The sequence below is a fragment of the Drosophila arizonae genome, chromosome 2, assembly GCF_054131065.1.
Source record: "Drosophila arizonae isolate 15081-1271.41 chromosome 2, UAZ_ARI_1.0, whole genome shotgun sequence".
In the NCBI taxonomy this organism is placed as follows: Eukaryota; Metazoa; Arthropoda; class Insecta; order Diptera; family Drosophilidae; genus Drosophila; species Drosophila arizonae.
In genome coordinates, this window is record NC_142922.1 from 19,052,969 (window position 1) to 19,076,207 (window position 23,239).

At 38.5% G+C, this 23,239-nt stretch overlaps 1 protein-coding gene across 24 annotated transcripts; it reads left to right on the forward strand.

The window, feature by feature from the left end:
• The first annotated feature begins 205 nt into the window (after window positions 1-205).
• LOC149270511 (low-density lipoprotein receptor-like) lies at window positions 206-22,494 on the forward strand. 24 transcript variants are annotated; one of them, XM_089462461.1, is made up of 13 exons: window positions 206-469; window positions 1,182-1,496; window positions 7,837-7,977; window positions 14,085-14,204; window positions 14,272-14,388; window positions 15,028-15,150; window positions 16,434-16,660; window positions 17,317-18,717; window positions 18,777-18,975; window positions 19,083-19,235; window positions 21,177-21,310; window positions 21,712-21,870; window positions 21,966-22,494. In XM_089462461.1, the coding sequence occupies exons 2-13, from the start codon at window positions 1,481-1,483 to the stop codon at window positions 21,996-21,998; spliced, it is 2,823 nt and encodes a 940-aa protein (XP_089318587.1). In that variant the 5' UTR covers window positions 206-469; window positions 1,182-1,480; the 3' UTR covers window positions 21,999-22,494. The 24 variants fall into 24 exon arrangements, with proteins under 24 accessions (XP_089318587.1, XP_089318586.1, XP_089318568.1 ...); XM_089462442.1 differs by lacking the exon at window positions 1,182-1,496 and having other exon boundaries at window positions 238-256; window positions 332-469; XM_089462443.1 differs by lacking the exons at window positions 206-469; window positions 1,182-1,496 and adding exons at window positions 1,813-1,904; window positions 2,706-3,277.
• The last annotated feature ends 745 nt before the right edge of the window (window positions 22,495-23,239 follow it).

Below are 23,239 nucleotides of genomic sequence, written 5' to 3' on the forward strand. Positions count from 1 at the left end.
CATAGTATGGGACATGCGATTTATCCTGCTGCCAGCTGGAAATCTATCTATTTACCTGACCAGTTGAGCCAGTTATCAAAGAGCCTCTTATCGAATATGACGTCAGGTTTTAACTTTTCAGTTCGATTCGATGCCATTCGAAAAGCTACAAATGCTAATAGTTCCCCAAAACAATTTCAGTTCGCGTCGGTTATTGCTGGGCATCGCATCACATCGCATCGGATCGGATCGTCAAGTAACTGGCCGGGAATTCACAGTAATAGCTGGCTATAATATCTCAAATCTTTAATTAAAAAACGCTGACGTCTTTCCGTTTCGCACTTAATTAAAGATCCCATTTGCAAATCCGATAAAACGTGGATAAACACTTCAATATATAGACACATTTATAGCTTATCGAACTTATCTCTTACAATGCATTTAAGTGATTTGCTCAAAGTAATTTTCGTAGTGCTCAGTTCCGTTCAAGGTTAGTATTGTAATCCTATCGACCATACGATCATATGATCAGGTTATTGACTCTCGTGTACTTCAGAATGCCTAGCAAGGATTGTGCGCAATTTAAATTACGAGCTGATAATTCATATATTTATAGATACCATGTATCATAAATTTAATAAGTAATACGCTTCAGATGTTGTTGATAATACTCACACTAAAGTCTGCAAAACAGATGAATAGACTTTACTGAGGAGACTCTTTTACTTTGGAATTCTCAATCGATTCCTGAATTATAAATTTGCTGCTGTTTAATCTTAAGAAATTATATGATTCCGGTATGGAAAAATACTAGCAAATAGATTATATAATATATTATATAATATTTGTGTTCCACTTTCGCTTAATATGAATACGTAGATTCACAAATTTGAATTTCTTATCTTTCTATGTACTTAGATTAGGAAAATAAAAATTTATAAATAAAATGTACAGACTCTTAGAGCTATTATCAATTCATTTAGGTTTTTTTTTTTTTTTTTTTCAATACATAATTTGGCAGAAGCTGTCAAATAATAATTAATTTTCGTCATGGTCTCTCTTCTCTTTCATTCACATCATTTACGACTCTCCTATCAGCACTTCATTCACAAATAGATAACCTCGCAGAGCGCGTTTACTATTTATGATTTACTATTTATACATTTTTCCCACGCATTTATCACCCCACCTGCGATCATCAGATGAGCGCCGATACAGCGTGAGAGTATCAGCAGCTACTAAATAAATCGGGCTCTCGCTTGGGCAGGCTCAATCCACCACACCAGTCGGGTGACACCAGAAACTCACCACACCTAAGAGGCGCTCATCAATTGATCTGCGCAAGAGGCAATGAAAGCATCAGAAAAGAGCAACAGATCAAGAAGCAGAGAGAGAGAGAGAGCGTGGAATAGTTGGAGTTTCTGGCGTGCCTCTCCTTCGGTTCTGGTTCGATTCTGGGCACTGTGATAAGCCACTTTGAAGATACCTAAATAAATACTAAATGCACCGAAGTTCAGGTACTCTGACTGATCATAATACAACTTATTTTAAGAGGCCCTCAATCATATGGAGCTGCTACCTAGAGAGGTTTACAGTAGAGCGATCAAAACGATGAGATCTATAAAGTAACTCGACTTAACAATTCCCACAAATGTCTTCAGAAAAACACAAAACCATACGCTCACACAGGGTATATATAAACTGAGCAACTGTGTAACAGCATGCGCAGCTCGATCACAAACAGGTGGCTAGTGGGAACGGGGGCGGTGCTGTGCGGCGGGGGGCGTGTCGTTGTGTTCGATGACAATTTGCTTAAATGTGCTGGCAAATTCTCAAAACGAATTCAGTTGAGAAATGCGCGTTGTACGAGGCGGCAGCGTCTTAAGCATATAGACAAGCCACATACAATCTATACTCGCAGAACTGTGTGTAAATATAGTAACAACTGCAATGACAACAACTACAACAGCAACAACAGCAATAGCAGCAACAATAACAAGCACAGCACGTGCCAAAGAAAATACACGCCTTGAAAATTTATTGGCAATTGATAAGCGAAACGACGCGATTTTTTTTTTTTCAAAACTCTTCAGCTTTGCGCGGTTTTATCGGCGTTTGAAAACGCGTGCCATAAACAAACAACAGCAACAATTGTTTTTAATTAATGAAAACAAAAATTGCGATAAATATTTAAAAATTTGACAAGTTCTTATGGCAATCGCCTCATACACTTACCCCCCATTGCTCACTCTATCCCACTCTCTCACACGCGATCTCTCTCTCTCTCTCTCTCTCTATCTTTCGGTCATATATTTTGTTTAATACGTCAACAGAAATGTTGTTGTTTTTGTTTTCACCTTCTTTTTGTCTGTTTGGCGACCTGTTGTGCGTGCGTATCGTACGATATTTTGCTTTTGCTTTTGCTTTTGTTGTTATAACTGTAGGTTTACATCAACCAGTTTTTTAGTTGTTGTTGTTGCTGTTGTTGCAGCATTTTTGGTTAACTTTTTGGCCGGCTGCTATCGACGCGTCTGCTGCACGATTTGAGACGCGCGCTCTTTTGCCAGTATGTGCGTGCGTGCGTGTGTGTGTGTGTGTGTGCGTGCTTATCTGTGTATTTATTTTGGCAACAGTTTTCAATGTTGTGTGACTTATTTTGGCTATTGAAAATCGGCGCAGACAACGTCCACTTGATTAGATAATAATCTGTGTTTGCTTCCTGCTAGCGTTATTAAAGGCCGAACTCTCCATTCTGTATAGGCTCTTGAAACTTCATGTAAATCAATTCAAAGTGCATATGATTATAGAGCTACACTAACAACAACAACTATAGACGATTTTAGAAACTGAGAAACTGCTTCGTTAAGCGATTGAAAAACTAAGCGCGAAACCGCAAGCTGAGTGCATTAAATAGACAAAGTTCATACCATGGCCATAGAGTTACGCTCTACGACCACTCTAAGTGATATCATTACAACGGCAAAAGCAACAACTGCAACAACTGGCGGCAACAGCAGCAACAACAACCACAGCAGCAACAACTTTAACCACTTGCAACAGCTGTTCGCCTGCATCTGCGCCAATGCGAATCTCGTGCTCTTCACACTGATGTTGGCGCTGGGCAAATGCTGCACTGCCACGCCCACAACTGCGCCCAATCTAACGCATATGGAACAACAAGTGCTGCCTCCGACAGATGGCGCCACACTGATCAAGCATCTCGACGGCAAGAGCATCCTAAGCATGGGCTTCAAGTTCCTCAACGTATCCGGAAAAATCGGCACGCCGCTGGGCATAGGTGAGAGAAACAGGCTAACAGTGGTGGGAGCACGGGGGGGGGTGGGCGGCAAAGCGGCAAGGGGCGGTCTGCACAGTTTGTTTTTAGCCAGACTGTGCTAATTTTAGCGCGGAATTCAAGTCGTCGTACGAAATGGTGCACCAGACTCCATGTTCGGCCAAGTGAACTGACGAATGCGTTGCAAATGCAAAATAAAATAAAATCTAATCTAATCGATAACCGACTGCATAATACTCTCTTTAACATTTTTCTGTTTGACTGATATATGTCTATTTACAACTTTAAATTCTCAAATAATATAAGAATGTTTTCATAGAAATACCCTGCATATTTTTTATATTATTCGATGCGTACAATATACCTACGAAGTTTGCTAAGTTATAAGAAAAGTACTATTTATTTGTATTTGTATTTTATTTATGTACATTTTAACAAGACCATTGAAAACAATTTAAACTTTTATTGAATATTCGATTGAGTTTTTCTATGAAAAACTTTGTTTTGAGACTTCCGGAGGGGCTACTGTATGGGTAGCCTGCATTCTTTAGTCTTTGATAAGGGGAATTTCTTTATGGCATTGGCTATTACCTTGGGCTATTCTGGGTCATAAATGCCTTTAAATCAAACCACCTGCTCGAGCAAGGATTTGCTGTGGTATTAAGATTATCTTATCATTGTCGCCAATTTTATGATTTATTTTGATTACTGTGACGTGTTTTTCGCATGGATTTCCCAATGAACAATTTTTATTTCAAGCGTCGCAATTTTATATTATTGAAGGTCATGGAATCAAGTGCTTAATAACAAACTGATTTGGCTTTAAGATTTAGAAGGCAAACAGCTATGCAATTTATTAAATTATCGATATCAATCATTTGTCTTTCTTAATACCATGTATATAATATTTATTCGTTTTCCATATTTATCATATATTTATTTCAACAAATACTACTTGGAAATGTGTACAAAATCAACCCGAATTTTATTTTTAACTTTTAAAAAACATTTGTATATTTTTCGCTGGCTTTGCCCGCTGCATTTTGGACTTTGGTCGAACACTTTGAAGATCGTAAATAAAATTCTTGACATATATCCAAATGGCGCATTTGGGCGTTGTTTACCTAGTCTAGGCGCCAATTCTACGTAGGTTTGCCAAAAAAAGAGGTCATCATTGACGCATTGAGAGTGTATATAAATCTGTGGTGCTGTGTCTCTGAACCCAATGTCCGTCAATTGCAGAGTATCTCAATTGTCGAGATGATATCTAAAAGATACACGACTAACTAAATATGCCCGTTTGACGAGCCCCCGAAAAAAGATTTATTTTTATTGCGCTCTGCTGCAAGCCAATCAAGTTCTCTCCTCAAAATTTATTTATAATATATTTTTGTTTTTCTTTTTTGTATAAGTATATTCTATTATGCTCTATTCACTTATATTTTGGTCTCTCTTTTTTGTGGGGCAATGTTTTATTCACTTCTGATGTATAGCTCTATAAGATTCATGTCACAACAAATTTATACAAACGCCGCTGCAAGGTCGCAATGGGAAACTGTTTTTATTTTTATGTCAATACCGTGTATTTCTTGCAGATGGAGTGTATTGGTATTGTGTATATCAAAATTGGCATATGTTTTTTAGATCTTTGAATAGATCTATAATTAACTCAATATATACATACCTATATATATACCTTTTATTTATCTCAGATCGTAATACTTTTCGAACTGAGATAAATTAGAACTTCTACTCAGGGTATCTTTTAGTCTTGCACTTATGTAATACTTGAAGTCATTATATATGTATATAATATATTATCAATGTATATATATATATATTTTTTTTTTCAATTTGTTTTTTTTTTTTTTAATTTGTTGCCTCATTTGCTTTTCATGCTGTTTGATTTTGGCATTAATTAATGCACGATGCCAGCAATGTATTAAATCTAGTATATTCAACTAGTTTTATGTCAACAACAACAGCAAATATATTAAATAGTGGGCGTGTTCCTTTCGCTTCTCTTTGCTCGTTACGACTTATATAAATCAAGAACCTGATGCAGTTGCCTCTAATTGTTTTGTTTATGTTTTTTTTTTTTTTTTAATTACAACGACAACAACAATGAAAACAATCACAATTAATCTATCTTGATTGTTTTGGTCTGCGCTGAAGGGGCGTGATTACAACCCTCTCTCCCTCTCCCTCTCCCTCTCCCTCTCCCTCTCCCTCTATCTGTTCAAACACTATGCGCCTCAATAAAAAAGTCGCTATAATTTAATTGACATTGAACTTGAGCTTAGCAGGCAGCATAGCGATAAGCAGCCCATTATAAATAAATTAATATTAATTAGCACATCGACGCAGCGACGCTCTGATTAAAATAGAAAATTTTCCCAGCCTATTGCTACATTTATCGACCGCAGACATGCAAATGCTATCGATATCGGTATATGAATGTCTATCCCATGGCAACAATCTAATAATACGAATAATTTTATGCTACGCACTAGACGTCATATATAGTTCGACTAGATCAACCATGGGCCAAGCTTATCTACAGTCGTCTGGCAAAGTCGTACGACTCTTATCAGTCTATTGTCTGAACATTGCAAAATCTGACACGATAAAGCTTATTGAAATTTTTATATGACTAGACTGTAATATATGCATGCATATATTAATTTCCCCTTAACATTTTTAATATCAAGTCGAGTCAAGTTTTTGTGAGAACCCGTTTTAGGCAAACACTTGAGGCCTAGACCTTTCGATAGCATTCGATATGTTAAGTTTATGTTAAACAGTTTCAATACAATTTCCTGCCCCACTTAAGTAGATTTTTGTTTATGCTGTAGTTCGCTCTATGTTTTTCCTATTTAGCTCTCATTTAGTAATGCCTATCATACAAATGTGCACAAGTACTATGCATAGGGGCAATTTTTGAGATTACTGCAAAGATTCAATATTTTGTTTAGTAAATTCTGCTGATGCTGATCTACATAGCTTTCAAATAAATCTAAGTATTAGCTCAAACTTGCTTTCACATATCGAGAACTCTTTAAATAACTCTCTTTTTTTTGCCAATTTCTATATTGGCCCTTCTGCATCTCGAGTTGATTGTTTTGCATCTGGGTCAAGCTGTACATAGCGTTGACTTTAAGGTTCACTTAAACCATATTCTATGCAGGCACAGCAGCCATTGTAATTCAATATTGAACAGAGCAATATTTGTTTTTACTCACGCGTATGCATGATGCACGTAAATTTGTATAAATCAATTGGAATATATATTTATATACATATACAATTATGACATGTGCTTTGTTTATTTTGCTTCATTCATAATTGAAAACAATTTTCAGTCTTTGCGCTGCAATTGATTTGACCTTATTGATTGATGGCATTTGGTGAAATGCACTCGATGTGGCTGTTGTTGTGGAAAGAATAAACAACAATAACAAACAATGGCGTAAACAATGGATATTAAATTATTTATGCATAAGTTTTGATTAAACGAATAATTATGATTGGTTTGGGCAAGCAGGCAAAAAAGAATTTCCTGTCAATGGCAGACTTTGGACAGCAAAAAACCCTTATCAACATAAATGGGTAGCCTCTGAAGTGTGCGTGCGTGTGCATGCGTGTGTGTGTGAGTCCTTGTTTATACAACACATTGGTAATCCATAACTTTTTTGCGCTTGTCACATACTTCTATTTTGCATCCAAGAGCTGTTGACATTTTCCTAACCGCTGTTTTATTTCTATTCTTATTATTATATATGTATAGCAATGTGTGTGTGTGTGTATGTGTGTGTGGGTAGGGGTGGGAACACCTCGACCGCAACTTGTAACCCAAGATGAAAAATTGTCAAGCTGCAAAGTTTTGTAGCATTTTGTTGCTGTCATTTTTGTTGATTAAAACTCCAGCAATGTGAGATGCGCATGTGTGTGTGTGTGTGTGTACATATGTATACGCAAATGATTTAAACAAACTCATGTGTATATATGTACTCATGTATATATACGTATGTGCTGGCGTCTGTTCTTGATTGTTTTGAAGTTTTAAGCCCTAATCAATTTGGGCTCCTTGAGCCACCTCCAAAGGGCCGTTTTATTTGGGCTTTGTTCTATACGCTTTGTAAACGTATATTTTGATTTTCAAATGCAGTATGGAGAGCTTAGTGAATTCCTGGTAAAGCTAGCAAGTGGAATATTTTCAAAAAATTATTGAATTATAAAATGCTTTAAGCATTATTATTTTTTTATTATTTTCATTACATTATGCTTAAATATAGCACACCCATATTCATACAAGATCGAGAGTATAGAATTATCGGTTATCCTTCCAATATTTTCATACTCATTTTTTTATCGTTTGTTGTTTACGTGATGTTTTTTTGTTTTAATGGGAAAACTTTTAACAGCTTACGCTAAGCTTAAAGTACAATCAAGAACGAAAACATAATTAGCTTGAATCGGCTGTTTGCACTACTTATCATTAACTCCCAGTTGGTCTCTCTCTCTATCTCTCTCTATCTCTATCTCTCTCTTTGTGTTTGCAGCCCAATCGCTACACACCAAATGCGATGAGAAGCAATTTGAATGCAACAACGGCGCCTGTATACCCATTCGATTCGTTTGCGATGGCGATGCGGACTGCGCGGACCACAGTGACGAGCAGGTGAACGAGTGCAAATTTCGCGGTGAGTCGATCTACAAATGACATTGCATACTTTTAGGCGCCGTCGGCAACAGTCGCGTCCATCAAAGTGAGTGCGACGCAACGGAAAATCAATCAAAATGCGAAACGAGTTTCAATTGGGGCAGCTCAAAAAAGAGAAGGGGCTGGGGGACTGCGGGACTGCGGGCTGGGAGCTGAGAGGCTGTCTGCCGGACAGCTGACCAAAACTGTGCCAGGGCAGTGCGCTCATTAAGTCGCTAAGCATTGGCGCTTAACTGTAATTGCAACGCAATTTTTGCTGACTGCCGCATGCAACGTTGTTGCATCAGCAATGAAAATTTATCAACGCTGCAAATTTGTCGCACGAGACATTTTATGCGTCGCAAGTTTAACATAAAAGGAAACTATGTGAGGTCGTCTGCTTTATTTTATCTCTTAATACTTGAGCCAGCCACAAAAAAAAAAAAAAAAAAAGCAAAATGTGAATGAAAATAAGTATGCATTATACATATATATATATATATATATTATATGTATATATATATTTATAAATAGAGAGTGAACGTAAAATGCTGGAGGGGTTAAAGGAAAGCCCTGCATAAAAATGCGCACAATGCAGTTGCCAGTTTCTGTTGCTGTTGTTGTTGCTGTCTCCCTTGCTCTTGCTGCGCATAACTTAATTTTTATGCAATCTTTGCTGAAGGGCAACACTTTCAAGCAGCGAAATTGATAATGTGCCTCAAAGGCAACAAGAAAAGAAAACAGCTCGAGATTTGCTGTAAAAAATGAACGCTGTTGCAGCATAATGAGCATTAAGGGCTAATGCAGAAATAAAAGGCAAAGAATTGCAAGGGCACAAAAATAGTATGAAAACAAAAAATGTGGATACAATACAACTTTATAATAGCTAGTTTAAATTATTCTAGCGTCAGCTCTTCCGAAAGAAAATAAAAAAAAAAACCATGTTGCTTAAATTTATCATTTACCCTAACATATTTAAGAAAACAATATGGGGGCAGAGGTTGAGCCAATCATTATTAACTTTAAATTTTTGTAATAAAAATGTTTTTGCCTGAGTTTTAGAAAAGAGCAAAAATTAAAGCAGAAAAATGGTTAAAATTAAACAATAAAATATGCCTAGCTAAAAATTAAATTAGTCAGTCATTTAGATGATATTTCTTAATCAAAATTTATTAATACAATATTTAAATTTGAGTCAATATTCGATTATTAATATTTTATGTCACAAGTTTCTTAAGATATTACTTAAATTCGAATTCATATTAAACCAGTTTTCTTCAGTTTATTTTAAATTTAATTCAGATACTAAATTATTTCTCATTATTTGATATGCCAAAATAATTTGATTTAACTTCTGTTGGGTATTTGATATCAAACTCTGTGGAGCAGCGAAATCGTCGCCCTTATAATGAGCATAAGTCCTTAAGCTCATTTGGCTCAATCGCTTACGTATCATTACCAAATCAGTACGCAGCTGAACATAAAATCATTGCAATATTCACAAAGGCGCCCAGACGAGTGCCCGGCTTTTCACTCACAACAAAGCTTGAGTTGAGGCGAGATGAAATGAGAGGAAAACTCACTCGATATTTTGCGCTCGACTCGCCTAGCCGCTTGTTGGACTGGGAGTGAAAGCTTGCGCTGAGATTTGAGATTGGAGATTTGAGTTGAGTCTGGCGTTGCGAGAGAAGCTGTGAAGCAGCTCTTGGCAGTTGTTTTTAAGGACTGCCAGCTCGCAGCTGTCGACTCAGTTGGCGGCGAACTTCTCCAGCAAACGGACGTTTCGAGCTAAGGGAAGACCCCAAAAAACCCATTCTCGGTCGTGTGAAAAACCAATATAAATACTAAATAACATTAAAGCCGAACTAAACTGAAAACAGTGCGAAAAAGTAAGCGCAAAATTGCCAGCAAAATAAAAAATTTGTGCGCGAAAGAGAGAAAAAGCAAAAATATTTAAATATATCCCATTGAAGTGTCCTCGAAATGCGGTGCCTTAGCAAACAATTGAATTACTCCTGCCAGATCCTTTGAAGTTATGCAAAGTGTTTTTCCGACAAAGTGGCAAAGCACCGAAAAGCTTGTTAGAAATTTTCTGTGTGCGAACTGCCCTTATTTTCGGTTGTTTTTTATCAATCTTTTCATTTTTTTTTTTATTTTTCGGGTCCTTCTTGTGGGCAGGTCCTGTGTAAAGTCGTTTGCCGCTGTCAGACTAATCGGCAATGTCCATCTGCGTGCCGTTTTGCGGGCCGAGGCTATTTAGAATGCAGACTTTCTGTCCGATTTGAGCGTTTTCATTTATCATTTATCATTTTGCTGTGGCTCGCATTAAATGTTTTCCCTCAATTTCCCCCAATATTTGCCCGATTGCCATTTATCTAGGCGCTGTGAAATTCACTGCCCTGACTTCTGACAGTTGTTTTGTGAAATGTGAACTTGAAAATGATGTGGCACGGAAATTATGCAATCAATTTGTGCAACTCGACTGACTGCCCTCGAATTAACACCGCGAGCATTTCGAGGACCCAAGTGAACAAGTTGTCCACTCCATGCAAATCAAAATTAATTGCTTGTTTACCTTCATTTTTTTAATACAAAATTCAAGAACTTCTCGCAACATGGGGCACATTTGGTGTTTGTTGTTTGTGTCTAGTTTGCTGCACACTCAAAGCCACAGCCTGGGCGCAATGGTTACTGAGCACGGTATGACAATTGTTTATAAATGTTTTTATTGCTATGTATATATAAGTGAAATAATTAAAAATATTACTTTAAAACTTAAGGCGACCTATGTGAATTAAGCTACAATTAAACTGAGACTAATTGAAATTTTTACAAATTTTAGATATAAGCTTAAACAATGCAATGCCTAATGCAAATGTATATAAATTTTGCTTAATTAGTTAAGTTACTGGTGACTCCTGCGATTCCTGCTTACTCCTTCCATTTGTATCGATGGACGATTGTTAGAGCAACTGCCTTGTCTTTCATAGCTGTCACAAGACTCTCGATCAAAGCTTAAATTGTTTTATGAAAAACCCTTTCACTTATGTTTCTGTCCTTAGTCTCCATTTAAGGCTTTTTAAAGTGAAATGCCATCTGCATTCCCTGAATTGAGGTGCCTATTTCTGTGAAGTGCAACTTTGGGGCAGCTCAACTACTTATGGGCAAGTGCACTTGATTAAATCCACTTGCAACAAGTTGCAAACGTTTCTTACGTCAGCTTGCCACACCTTTAAACTTGAATGCCACATGCCCAAAATCCCAATCATAATGTGCTTATATGCCGCACACACATACACACACACGCACACATACACAATACCAGAACTACAGTCGACTGCAGTCTAAGCCCATTTGCATTGCAGTTGGCTGCTATTTGCCCCTTCCCCGGGCGCCGCGTTGCATGCAACAGAATATTTTGCACACACTGCCTGACATTTGCATACAAATTGCTGCTGCTGGTGCTGGTGCTGGTGGAGGTGGAGGTGGTGCTGGTGATGCAACTGCCAGAGGCCAAAGTTTTTTAATCAACTGAAAGGCCGTTTAAACTTAGTTAAAAAACACAAGCGCAAAAAAAAGAAAAGTTGAAAAAGTAGATGAAATTATGCTGAAAGGCAACTGGCAATTTGCCGCACACTTTTATCAATTGCAACATGCGTTGAACCAATCAAAGTGCCCTTCATTCCCATGCTCTCAGTAAAGGACAATAAATTTAATTTGATTTTTAATTGTGATCCCATGTGACATCACATTTAATATGTGCGCAATTCGCAAATAAAAGAAAATGAAATAAATTTGGAAATGCGCAGCAATTCGTCCGCTGGGCACAGTTTACACACACACACGCACTCACGTATATATGTATACATGTATGTTTGTCTGATTCCCACATATTAGCAACAGCAACAACAAAATGTCAAACACTCATCTGTGCTTACAAGCGACATAAAAAGAAATCGAATCGAGCTAAATGGAACTGCGGGCATTCGTAAACATGCGCTACATATACAAATGCATGCATGCAACAAAATAAAAATATAAATAAATCGAAGGAAATGCACATAAAAATAAAATAAAAAAACATTTATACATCTGTATATATAAAATATATATATAGTCATAAAGCCAGCAATGAAAAAAATTCCTTTGTTTGTTCAGGACTAAATACTCTAACAAACAAATTCAATAATACTAGCAATATTGATAGACGCTATAAATAAAAGTATTGCATTTTCCGCAAAATAAAAAATATATTGCAATAGCTTTATTTGCTGAGATTGAAATAGATTGTAAAAGAATTAAAAGCTATAATAGCTTGAAGTATGATAAATTGATTACGAAAAGTACCGTAGTGAAATATAAAAATATTTAATTCAATATTTTGGTAATTAAAAAAAAAAAAAAAAAAAAAAATCTTGTGTATTGAAATTAATATAAATTAAATTAAATTAATATAAAGAATATGTCTTATATTGATGGAGCCAGTTTAATATTCAAATAAATTCGAATGGAATCACTTTTCCTTTTTCTTTTCCTTGACACAATAACTATATTATGACAAATTTGTATAACAATTCTATACTAATACAACTTAACTCAACCAAACATGACTAGACTCGATAGGCGTTACTTATTTCTGGCCAGAACTAAAGGACTTCAAGTAACATTATGCACTATAGTACAGAGGGCATTTTGAAAGTGTTGGCTGGTTTGCACATGTGACCATTTTTTATTGCTCAACGGTTTGTGAGCTTCTATTTATATTTGGTTTTTATTTTTTAACAAATATTGGCGCACATTGGTTTATATTTTGTTTCCTTCCATTGCCTGTGTCCTGCACAAGTTGTTGTGCTCTTTTCTTTTCTGTTTTTCTTTTCTTTCTGTTTAGTTCCATTGTCACGCTACATTTCATTTGACTGCGTAGCCAGTGAGGAGCGAGAGCTCTAAGGCATCGGACCGGAGAGTTCTGCCCATGAAAAGTTTAAAAAAGTAATCGTATAAAATGTTATTGATATGGCAAATTCAGACGGCGCCGCATAATGCGCCATCCTGCCTTCCCTTTTGCTCCTTATCGATTGTAATTCTCATTCCAATTTGATTAAAATTAATGCAATATTTACCCCTAAGGACAGGCATTTAAAGACCAACTAGCACATATTTGCATCAGCTCAGATGAAAATTGAGGTAACAACTGTTTCCAGTAGCTAAAAAGTCCATTTAATCGCATCCTTAACGGGGATTAACAAGGAAAGATAGTCATAACAATAAATTTTTTTTTTTAAGTTAACATTAACTTTTATAAAAGCGAATGGGATATTAAAATTATTTAAATAAAAGTTATGTAAAATAAAGTCAGTTTATTTTTTAAAATATATTATATAAATATATATAAATAATAATCGCCAATGCTTTAATTTTTTTTTTTTCAAATATTAATTCAAAAAATATCATTTAAAATAATTTTAGATAATCCCAACTGCTATCTCTCTACATTCAAGCCATATATAAAATACTTTCTGCAAATTATTTGAGCTTTAAAACGTAAAATTAAATACATGAAATTGCGTTATATTTCTCCGAGTTGTTTACACATGTGCTTAAATCTAAAATATAATGCGCATAACAAACATAGAAAAACAAGTGCTTCAAAGGCAACATGGAACGACCGTCTCAGTCCTTCAGCCCCTCAGCCAAGCCCCATCCAAATGGACATTGAAAATCCATTGTAAATTCAGTGCCCGCCGCGAATGCAACGATTTATTTATGTTTGTATATGTGTGTGTGTTTTTTTTTTTATGTATACTCGTTTAGCTGTTGTTTTATTTGTGGTATAGTATTTTCTTTGCTCAGCACGTGCTTAAGTGCGTGTAAGTAAATACGAACCCTCACACACACACACACACACATACAGAGCCACTCAGACACTTGATTTCAAGCACAACTGAGCAGAGAAAAACAAATTGTGCTGCTGGCGGGTTTTGTTTTTGATCCGGGTTAACTTCAAAGTTCAAAGGCACTGCCAAGCACAGAGCACTGCCAGCACAGCGCTAATACCCTGTAATAATTACCGCTTATTCAATTGAATTTCTATTTATGTTCTCTTTGCAGAGGCCACCTGCTCCTCGGACCATTTCCGCTGTACCAACGGCAACTGCATACCCAACAAATGGCGCTGCGACCAGGAGAACGATTGCAGCGATGGCTCCGACGAGGACAGCGCTCTGTGCAGTAAGTGTCTCAAATACATTTTACACACACGCCACACTATTTATGACATATGTACAACTGAATATAGTGAATGCCTGTCCCAACAATGAGTTCAAGTGCAAGACCGTTGACCAGTGTATTCCCCGCAATTGGCTCTGCGACGGCAGCAACGACTGCCGCGACAAGTCCGATGAGGCGCAATGCAGTAAGCGAATCCGTTTTACGTAAACAGCTCCACAGCTGGCTAACATTCCATCCACTGTTCCCATAACTCGCTCTCGCCTAACGTTTAATAAAGTGTTGCGCATAATTTCAATGCTATGTTGGTTATCTAGCTATCCCGCCAGTTCTCTAACCACCGTTTAATCAAGTCGTTGCATTCGCGTATATTCATAAGCACATGACCCTCACACACACGCACACACAAACACACACAAGCATCCACATATTGCCAACAATGCGTATATACACATATCGCACATACGCCACGTTGGCTGCGTGGCGGCTACGCCTGGCAACAGAGCATAAAGTGCTTAACCCATAACACACACATCACCAACTCACGCACACAAACATCCCTGGCCTTGGATGTGCATTACATTCATGGCATTCTGGCCACAAATGAAATGAGGTTCAGCTGCTCTTTCAGCTTATTTGGCAGCTGCTGCGTATAAAAGTATTTAATAAGCCCCAAACTGAGCAAACCAAACACATTTATTAGCAGTTAGTTACGAACACGAACTCATAGCTCAACAACTCTTCATTTTGTCTCGCTTTTTCTCTCCTTCTCTCTCTCTCTCTCTGTCGCTCTCACTCTGGGCACTTGACTTTGTCAAATTCGTAGAGGCTCGCACCTGCTCGCCGGACGAATACAGCTGCAAGAGCGGCGTAGGCGAGTGCGTTCCTCTGGCCTGGATGTGCGATCAGAGCAAGGATTGCAGCGATGGCTCCGATGAGCATAACTGCAGTAAGCATATCCTCAGATCAATTCAATATTGACAATTTTTGAGTTGTAGTTGAAAGTTATAAATAGAAAACTTAGCATGAATAAAGTTTTATATTTTAGATAGAAGAAAATATTTTTAAAATTTTTTGTTATATAAAAATAATATATAAAATATTGCTCATCATCTTAAACCTTGCATATATTGTTACTAGATTACTAGTAAATGTATATTTGATATTATATATATAGTATTTTCTATGACATTTTTTTTTTTTTTTTGCCCTTTAATATTATTTATTTTAACATATGCCTAAAATGTTTTCAAATACAATTTTAAACGCATTTTATATTGCATAGTAAAAATGATTTTAATTTGTATATTAAAAGGGAAATGTAATTCGCATATAGATTTACATACTTAATTTTCACATAAAAATAAGTGAAGATATTATGATTTATTAATTTTTTCAATTTACTTTATTGTCTAACATGCGTTTAATCAGATTAAATATTCGGCGAGGTATATAATTTTCATGTAAGCGTTTCGCATTAATTTATTTATGAGGCTAACTCTCAATAATTCCTCTTTAAAAATACCCATCGAAAGTAATTAAAATGTTATTCGCAATCCGATTGAGTTGGCATATTTAAGGGCAGCAATAATTTTAGTTATTGCCTTTTAACCCTAAACAACCTCGATGCATATTTGCCTCGGAGACTCTATTTAATTCACTTTCAAATTTGAATCCCACAGCTAGCCAATTATTTTCTCTATTATTCTCAAGGAAATTAAATATAAAATACTTAAAGCAATGGATTTTAAATTAATCAAATATATTTTAATTTTTTATACATTTTGTAAATAAAAACAAATTAATTAAAAAATACAAATCCATACATAACATTAAGAGATTAATTTTAGTATTAAATTCTTAGTCTAGAGATCTAGCTAAAGTTTTTCTTCTTATTATTTACGTTTTATAACTTTGATAATTTCTGCTAATTTACTTGACCGTTTTCTGAGTTCTTTTTCTGTAAGCCAACATTTTTTAATGCCTTCGAGTTGCACTTCTCTACGCCCATATCCCACACAATCCATTTGCATCAGTCTATCGCAGTGCCATTATACCCATTATATTCTTTTGCTAACTCACTGGCCACATCATTCATCAAGCGGCCCGCTTCCTACTTCATTTCCTTTTTGGTTTCACGTCTCTTCCTCTTTTGGAGAGGCCTGTGCCATTGTTCAGTGCTCCTTTTTTTTTTACTGTAGCTAATCCTTTGTCCTGCCTCTCGTTCCATAGACGAGACGTGCCGCTCCGACGAGTTCACCTGCGGCAATGGTCGCTGCATCCAGAGACGCTGGGTCTGCGATCACGACAACGACTGCGGCGATGGCACCGATGAGCGCGACTGCCCCGTCGTCCCCTGCGACAGCGTCGCGGAGCACACTTGCACCAACGGCGCCTGCATTGCCAAGCGCTGGGTCTGCGACGGCGATCCGGATTGTCCGGATGCATCCGACGAGCGGGTAAGTTGACTCTGCAGTCGGCATCAGCATCAGCTGAACGCCTGTCCCATAAATTCAAATTTTCTGTGTGGAAAGGTTTGTAGTAGCTGTTAGCAGCCCACGACAACTTTACGTACCCTGTTGCCCATTATAGTATGTAGGGTATATGGATGGGCAAAAGCAGATATAACTAAAATTAAAACATGTATCTACATCCTGCATGAGAATAGTCCGCCATAGAGAGAAAACAGGAGTCGGCATATTCGCTTCCATGGGCCTTCTTTAGCTCACTGCAGCATGTCTCGTAGTCGAGCTCACTCTCGCCTCCAGGTCTCTTGCTTGTTCTGTGTATGTGTGTGAGTTTGTTAGTTGGACAAAAAGAAAAGCGCCTGGCATATAAATTACAGCCAAGTTGGGCATAACTCAGCGCTGCCAGCTTTGGCAGCTTTTGTTGTCAACGCATAGTACGCATAAAATTGCATTTTGGCCATGGCTAAGTGCGGGTGGCGGTTGCGGGTGAGGGGGCTGCACATAATTTCGTGTGTAAGCAACTAAAAGTATGCAGCGAAAACTTTCAGTCAAAAAAGTTGTAACAAGCAACCTAGGCAAACTTTTGATACCCTCTCTCTCTCTCTCTGTCTGTCTTTCTCTTTCTATCTTTGTTTTCCTGGCCACAGTCGTGTGCGAATGCCACTAAGCTAGTGACGCCCTGTTTACCACATGAGTATCAGTGCAAGGATCGCATCACCTGCCTGCACCACAGCTGGCTCTGCGACGGCGATCGCGACTGTCCCGATGGCGACGATGAGCACGCCTCCAGCTGCAAGAACGTGACTTGCCGGCCGGATCAGTTCCAGTGCGGCGATCGCAGCTGCATTGCCGGACATCTCACCTGCAATGGGCAGACGGACTGTGCGGATGGCAGCGACGAGCGGGACTGCAAGCTGGCAGCTCCAGTCAAGAGCTGCAATGCCACTAGCCAATTCGACTGCGGCGGCGGCCAGTGCATTCCCCTCTCGAAGGTGTGCGACAAGCGCAAGGATTGCCCCGATGGCGAGGACGAGCCGGCCAAGAAGTGTGGACAGAACGAGTGCGCGGTGAAGAACGGCGGCTGCATGCACCGCTGCGTGGATCACCAGGTGGGCTACAAGTGCGATTGCCACGAGGGCTACAAGCTGTCAGGAGATGGCCACAGCTGTGTGGATGTGAATGAATGCGAACAGCCCGGCATGTGCTCCCAGATCTGTGTCAATGAGATCGGCGGCTTCAAGTGCGAATGCGAAGCGGGCTACATGAGAGATCCACGCAACCACACACGCTGCAAGGCAAGCGAGGGACACGCCTCGCTTCTGCTGGCCCGCCGCCATGACATACGCAAGATAGCACTGGACCATATGGAAATGACCTCCATTGTAAACAACACCAAGTCAGCGACTGCCCTGGACTTTGTGTTTCGCACGGGAATGATCTTCTGGAGCGATGTAACGACCCAGAGCATCTACAAGGCGCCCATCGACGAGGGCAACGAGAAGACTGTCGTGCTGAAGAAGTCGTCGGTTACCTCGGATGGGCTAGCCGTCGACTGGATCTACAACCATGTCTACTACACAGACACCCACAAGTGCACCATCGAGCTGACCAACTTTGATGGAAACATGGGCAAGGTTCTGATTGAGGATGCGCTCGACATACCTCGCTCGATTGCGCTCGATCCCATCGAGGGCTGGATGTACTGGTCGGACTGGGGTGCCTCGCCGCGCATCGAGCGCGCCGGCATGGATGGATCCCATCGCACAACGATCATCAACTATGACGTGAAGTGGCCCAATGGCATCACCTTGGATCTGGTGAGGAAGCGCATCTACTGGGTGGATGGCAAGCTGAATATCATCTCCTCGGCCAACTACGATGGCTCGCAGCGCAGACAGATCCTATACTCGACGGAGTATCTGCGGCATCCCTTCTCCATCACCACCTTCGAGGACTACATTTACTGGACCGACTGGGACAAGCAGACGGTCTTCAAGGCCAACAAATTCACTGGAGAAGACGTAGAGCCCATCACGGCAGTTCACATGGTAAGCCCCACAATAAGTGACTCCCTTCTGAACTTATCGATCTCTTCTCCTCTTCACAGTTGCAACATCCCATGGTCATCCACGTGTATCATCCGTATCGCCAGCCCGATGGCGTTAATCACTGTCAGTCCGTGAATGGACACTGCTCGCATCTCTGTCTGCCTGCGCCCCGCATTAACGAGCGCAGTCCGCGCATCTCCTGCGCCTGTCCGACCGGACTCAAGCTCATGTCCGATGGCCTCATGTGCGTCGAGGATCGTAAGTAGCTTTCTTATAAAACCTTCCTTAATTTTTAGATTTTCTGCATGATTCCTTTCTTTATTAATGCTTTTAATTTTTTCTCAATTAACCAAATGCACGTGCAGCCGATTATCAAGCTGTAACCCAACCTCCGCGTACCCACAGATTTAAGGCAAAAACGAAATCCCATCAGCGTCTAGTCAAATTGAATAATACCAATATACTAACCGAAACTAACCAGCCAAAGCCTCTTAGCAACAAAGTGCCCCAGTCGCATGGTATGCCCGATAAACCTAATCAACATGTTCTCTGACTGTTGATATCTGTGTTTTTATTCGTCTGTCTATATACGTATTTATGTATTACATCTGAAGCATTTCATTCTGAGCATCTATTCGGAAATAAAGTAGGGTCTGACTTCGCCTCAAATGGTCTTCCTTAAAGTTCCTAGCAAACGATATGAATAAGAATATGAATATGAATAAGAATATGAATATGAATATGAATATGAATATGAATATGAATATGAATATGAATATGAATATGAATATGAATATGAATATGAATATGAATATGAATATGAATATGAATATGAATATGAATATGAATATGAATATGAATATGAATATGAATATGAATATGAATATGAATATGAATATGAATATGAATATGAATATGAATATGAATATGAATATGAATATGCCTCTGAATATGAATATGAATGAATATGAATATGAATATGAATATGCCTATGCCTCTGCCTCTGAATATGCCTCTGCCTATGCCTCTGCCTCTGCCTCTGAATATGAATCTGAATCTGCCTCTGCCTCTGAATCTGCCTCTGCCTCTGCCTATGCCTCTGCCTCTGAATCTGAATCTGCCTCTGAATCTGCCTCTGATCTGCCTATGAATCTGAATATGAATCTGAATATGAATCTGCCTATGCCTATGATCTGCGTCTGAGTCTGCGTCTGCGTCTGCCTCTGAATCTGCTCTTCCTATTATGATTATGATTATATAGTAAATTGTTCCTCATCTTTATTTTCGACCAAATGCCTCCCATGCCTCCCCTCCTCCCATCGCATCCAGTTAATTCTATAAACTATCTACCATAATTTACTGTGGAAACTTAAAGCTAAAACTAAAGACTAAAGCGAAACCAAATTAATCACTGGCATTTTTAGGAATGCACCGAGCTGCTGCCTTGGCCGACAGCTCTGCGGCGCATTTCCTTTGGGGGTGGTGCATTGGCTACTTGGCTTTTCGAAGCCAAGCACTTCATTCGCCGCTCTGGCATAACATTTGCTTTGTCACGGCTCGCATTAATCATCATCAAAACAGGCAAACACTCAGCCCCCCACAGACATGACAGTTTCATAAACGCCATCGAGAGCCACTTGCAACACACACAGACAGAGAGGAAGCTACAGTGAAGGAGAGAAAGAGACAGAGGGAGACAACCGCAAGTAGGCAGCACATTGCAACTGATACGTCAAATAATCCACCCAGAGCCAAACCAAACCGAGCCACACAGTATGAGGTTAAAATTTGTGCCGTGTTGACTGGCTGCTTTGACTCTTTAAAGTGAAATTCTAGATAAAGCTGATAGCTTTCGCTGTTCGCCTTGATTTAAGATCCAACTTGAATCCGGATTATTCGGCAGTTCGTATCAGAAGCCGAATCCATTAAACGGCGCGCGCGTTAACGATGTCATTACGCATCCTACGCCATTTAGGTTGCCCGCTGTGTCGCTTCAGCCACCCCTCCAGCAGACAGCACCCCCTATTTTAATACCCTCGCAGTCGGTGCTGCCGTTCAGATCTTGGGGCATAAAAGTTTAGCCATCAAAGGCGCGAGCGCGTTTAAGTGTTTATTTGCGCCTAAATGCGCTCTTTGAACGATTTGATTGAAAATTCTTTTGCATTGGCAGGGGAACGAATTGTGTTGAGTTGGCGGGCTTCGGGGCGGAAGCGCGAGTGCTGCTAACAATCACCCCAATGGCCCACAAGCTTTGGGCTTCGCCTCGTATATTACACAATATATTTTTTTTTGTATTTTCATTTGCTTTTCTCTTGCTTTTTTCATTCTTTTTGCTCATTTCATTTGGCGCCTTTTATTGTTGTATTTGCCTCATTTATATGGCTGTGTCACATCTTGCGCTATGTGTGCTCTGACTTCTCTTCTTTTGTGATTTACATTCTGCTTTCTGCCTTCCACAGTTGCCGAGCGGAGTCCAGTGAACAACCAAACGCACATCGATCAAACCACAGCGCCCAGCCCGCAGCCGGACTCGGGCTTCATAGCGCTAGTGGTTATTGCCAGTCTCAGTGGTTGTGCGGTGCTGCTATCGGTGGTAAGTTATAGGAAATAATTATAAATTCTAGAATTCTAGAAGCAAATGAGATATTGCTAGAAAATCTATAATATAAAATCTACCAACAATTTCTCTTTGATGTTTGTCGTATAATAATTCTATATAAATGAATAATAATTAAATACAGTATATAGTTATATATATTATCTATGATATACTCAAAATATCAGTAGGAAAAAATATATCAAGTAAAAATTTTCAATATTTAATATCCCAATCATTTGTCTAGGTCATACATATAATTATGAATGTTTCATATGTTCCGTTTGCCTAGAGTCAGTGTCCATAAAGTTTACCATGAGGTTTTTTTTGATTTCCTAAATATAAGCGTATTGAGCTCCACATTATCTTCCCGTTTCTCTGACTTTTTTATTATATAGGTCCTCCTACTTGGCTACCGCTACTGCAGCAAGCGACGCATCAACTCTATGAACTTTGAGAATCCCATCTATCGCAAGACAACAACTGAAGATCATTTCAGTTTGCACAAGAATCTACCCGCACGTATCTACGATCACACCAGCGTTATGGACGAGGAGGTAATAAATAAATCCCGATCAAAACTATTTCAGCAATGCTAAAATCTTTCGTTTACCCCTTCTCACTCTTTCTCTGTCTCTTTTTCTCCATATAGTACTCACCCGTTATAGGCATATCGTCGTATTAGAGGTTGGGTTTATTCTATCTAATCTATGTTTAGAAGCCAATTATAAACCCGCTGCAGACACGCCTAAAGACTGAGCAACTCGTATGTGTAATTATTTTAACCTTATTTTAGCAGCAGTTAAGAGTGAAGGAGGAAGAAGGAGAAGGAGAATCCTTTAAGGATGCTGTACAAAATACGTCGCCGAGTTCTAACCTAAACTAAAACTATAACTAAAACTAAACTAAAATAACTAAAGATAATTCACATAGTTCCAAACTGTATATAGCTGTAAGTGTGCATTACTTAATTGACAAAAAAAAATAATAATACTGAACAAAAAAATATTTGAAATTATAATATTATCTGATTAATTATCTAATTAATAATTAGAACAAAGCTTTGTTTCTGCTCAAAATGCAGATCGTTTATTATTATTATCAATATTATTATATACTATTGTTAAGTGTAAATACGTTTCCGAATCAAAGCGATTGAATAAATGCCGATATGTGTAGTATTTAATTTGTTTTACTATATAGCATTTAATTCGTTCTTTTCAGGTTCATCATCAGGTTCTATAAATAGTAAGGTTTAGTATGGAAATATCCTAGGTTAGTCTTCAAAATCATTTGAATTGCCAAAATCGACCATCAAATTCAAATAACAAAACAAAATGTACTTGAATAATGCAAAGCTGTATCGCATAGCGACTCGTACGAATAGATAACCCAGACATAGAATATTCTCTTCTATCCCTCCAATTGCTATCAAATTTCTCTATAGTCAAATATATCACTAAATCCTATATCACGTATCAGTCATATAATATACGAACGACTATAAATGCTAATACAAATTTTCACGGCTGCCAGCCACAATTTCGCCTATCGTAAACCCTATTGTCTGACATTATCGGAGTTTTATGCAACATGCAAATACCAAAAAAATGCCTAATCACGCTATTGGCTAGGCAGTTGTAGCTGCATACGTATTTCAGTACTTTCCTTTATTCTTATTGAGAAATTTAATTACAAGAATTTCTAATGAGCAAAATGAAATACGCATTCAAATGCACAAGGTGCTACAATAAGTAAAATGTATTACTGTATAGATCACAAAACCAAACTGTAACAATATTCCATTTTCAAAGGTATTCGTTTAATATAGTCTGCTTACAACTTTGATATCGCTATGCAATTAACATATGCATGTCATGGTTTCTGACCTATGCCAAGAGCCAATTTATGCGAATAGTATTATAG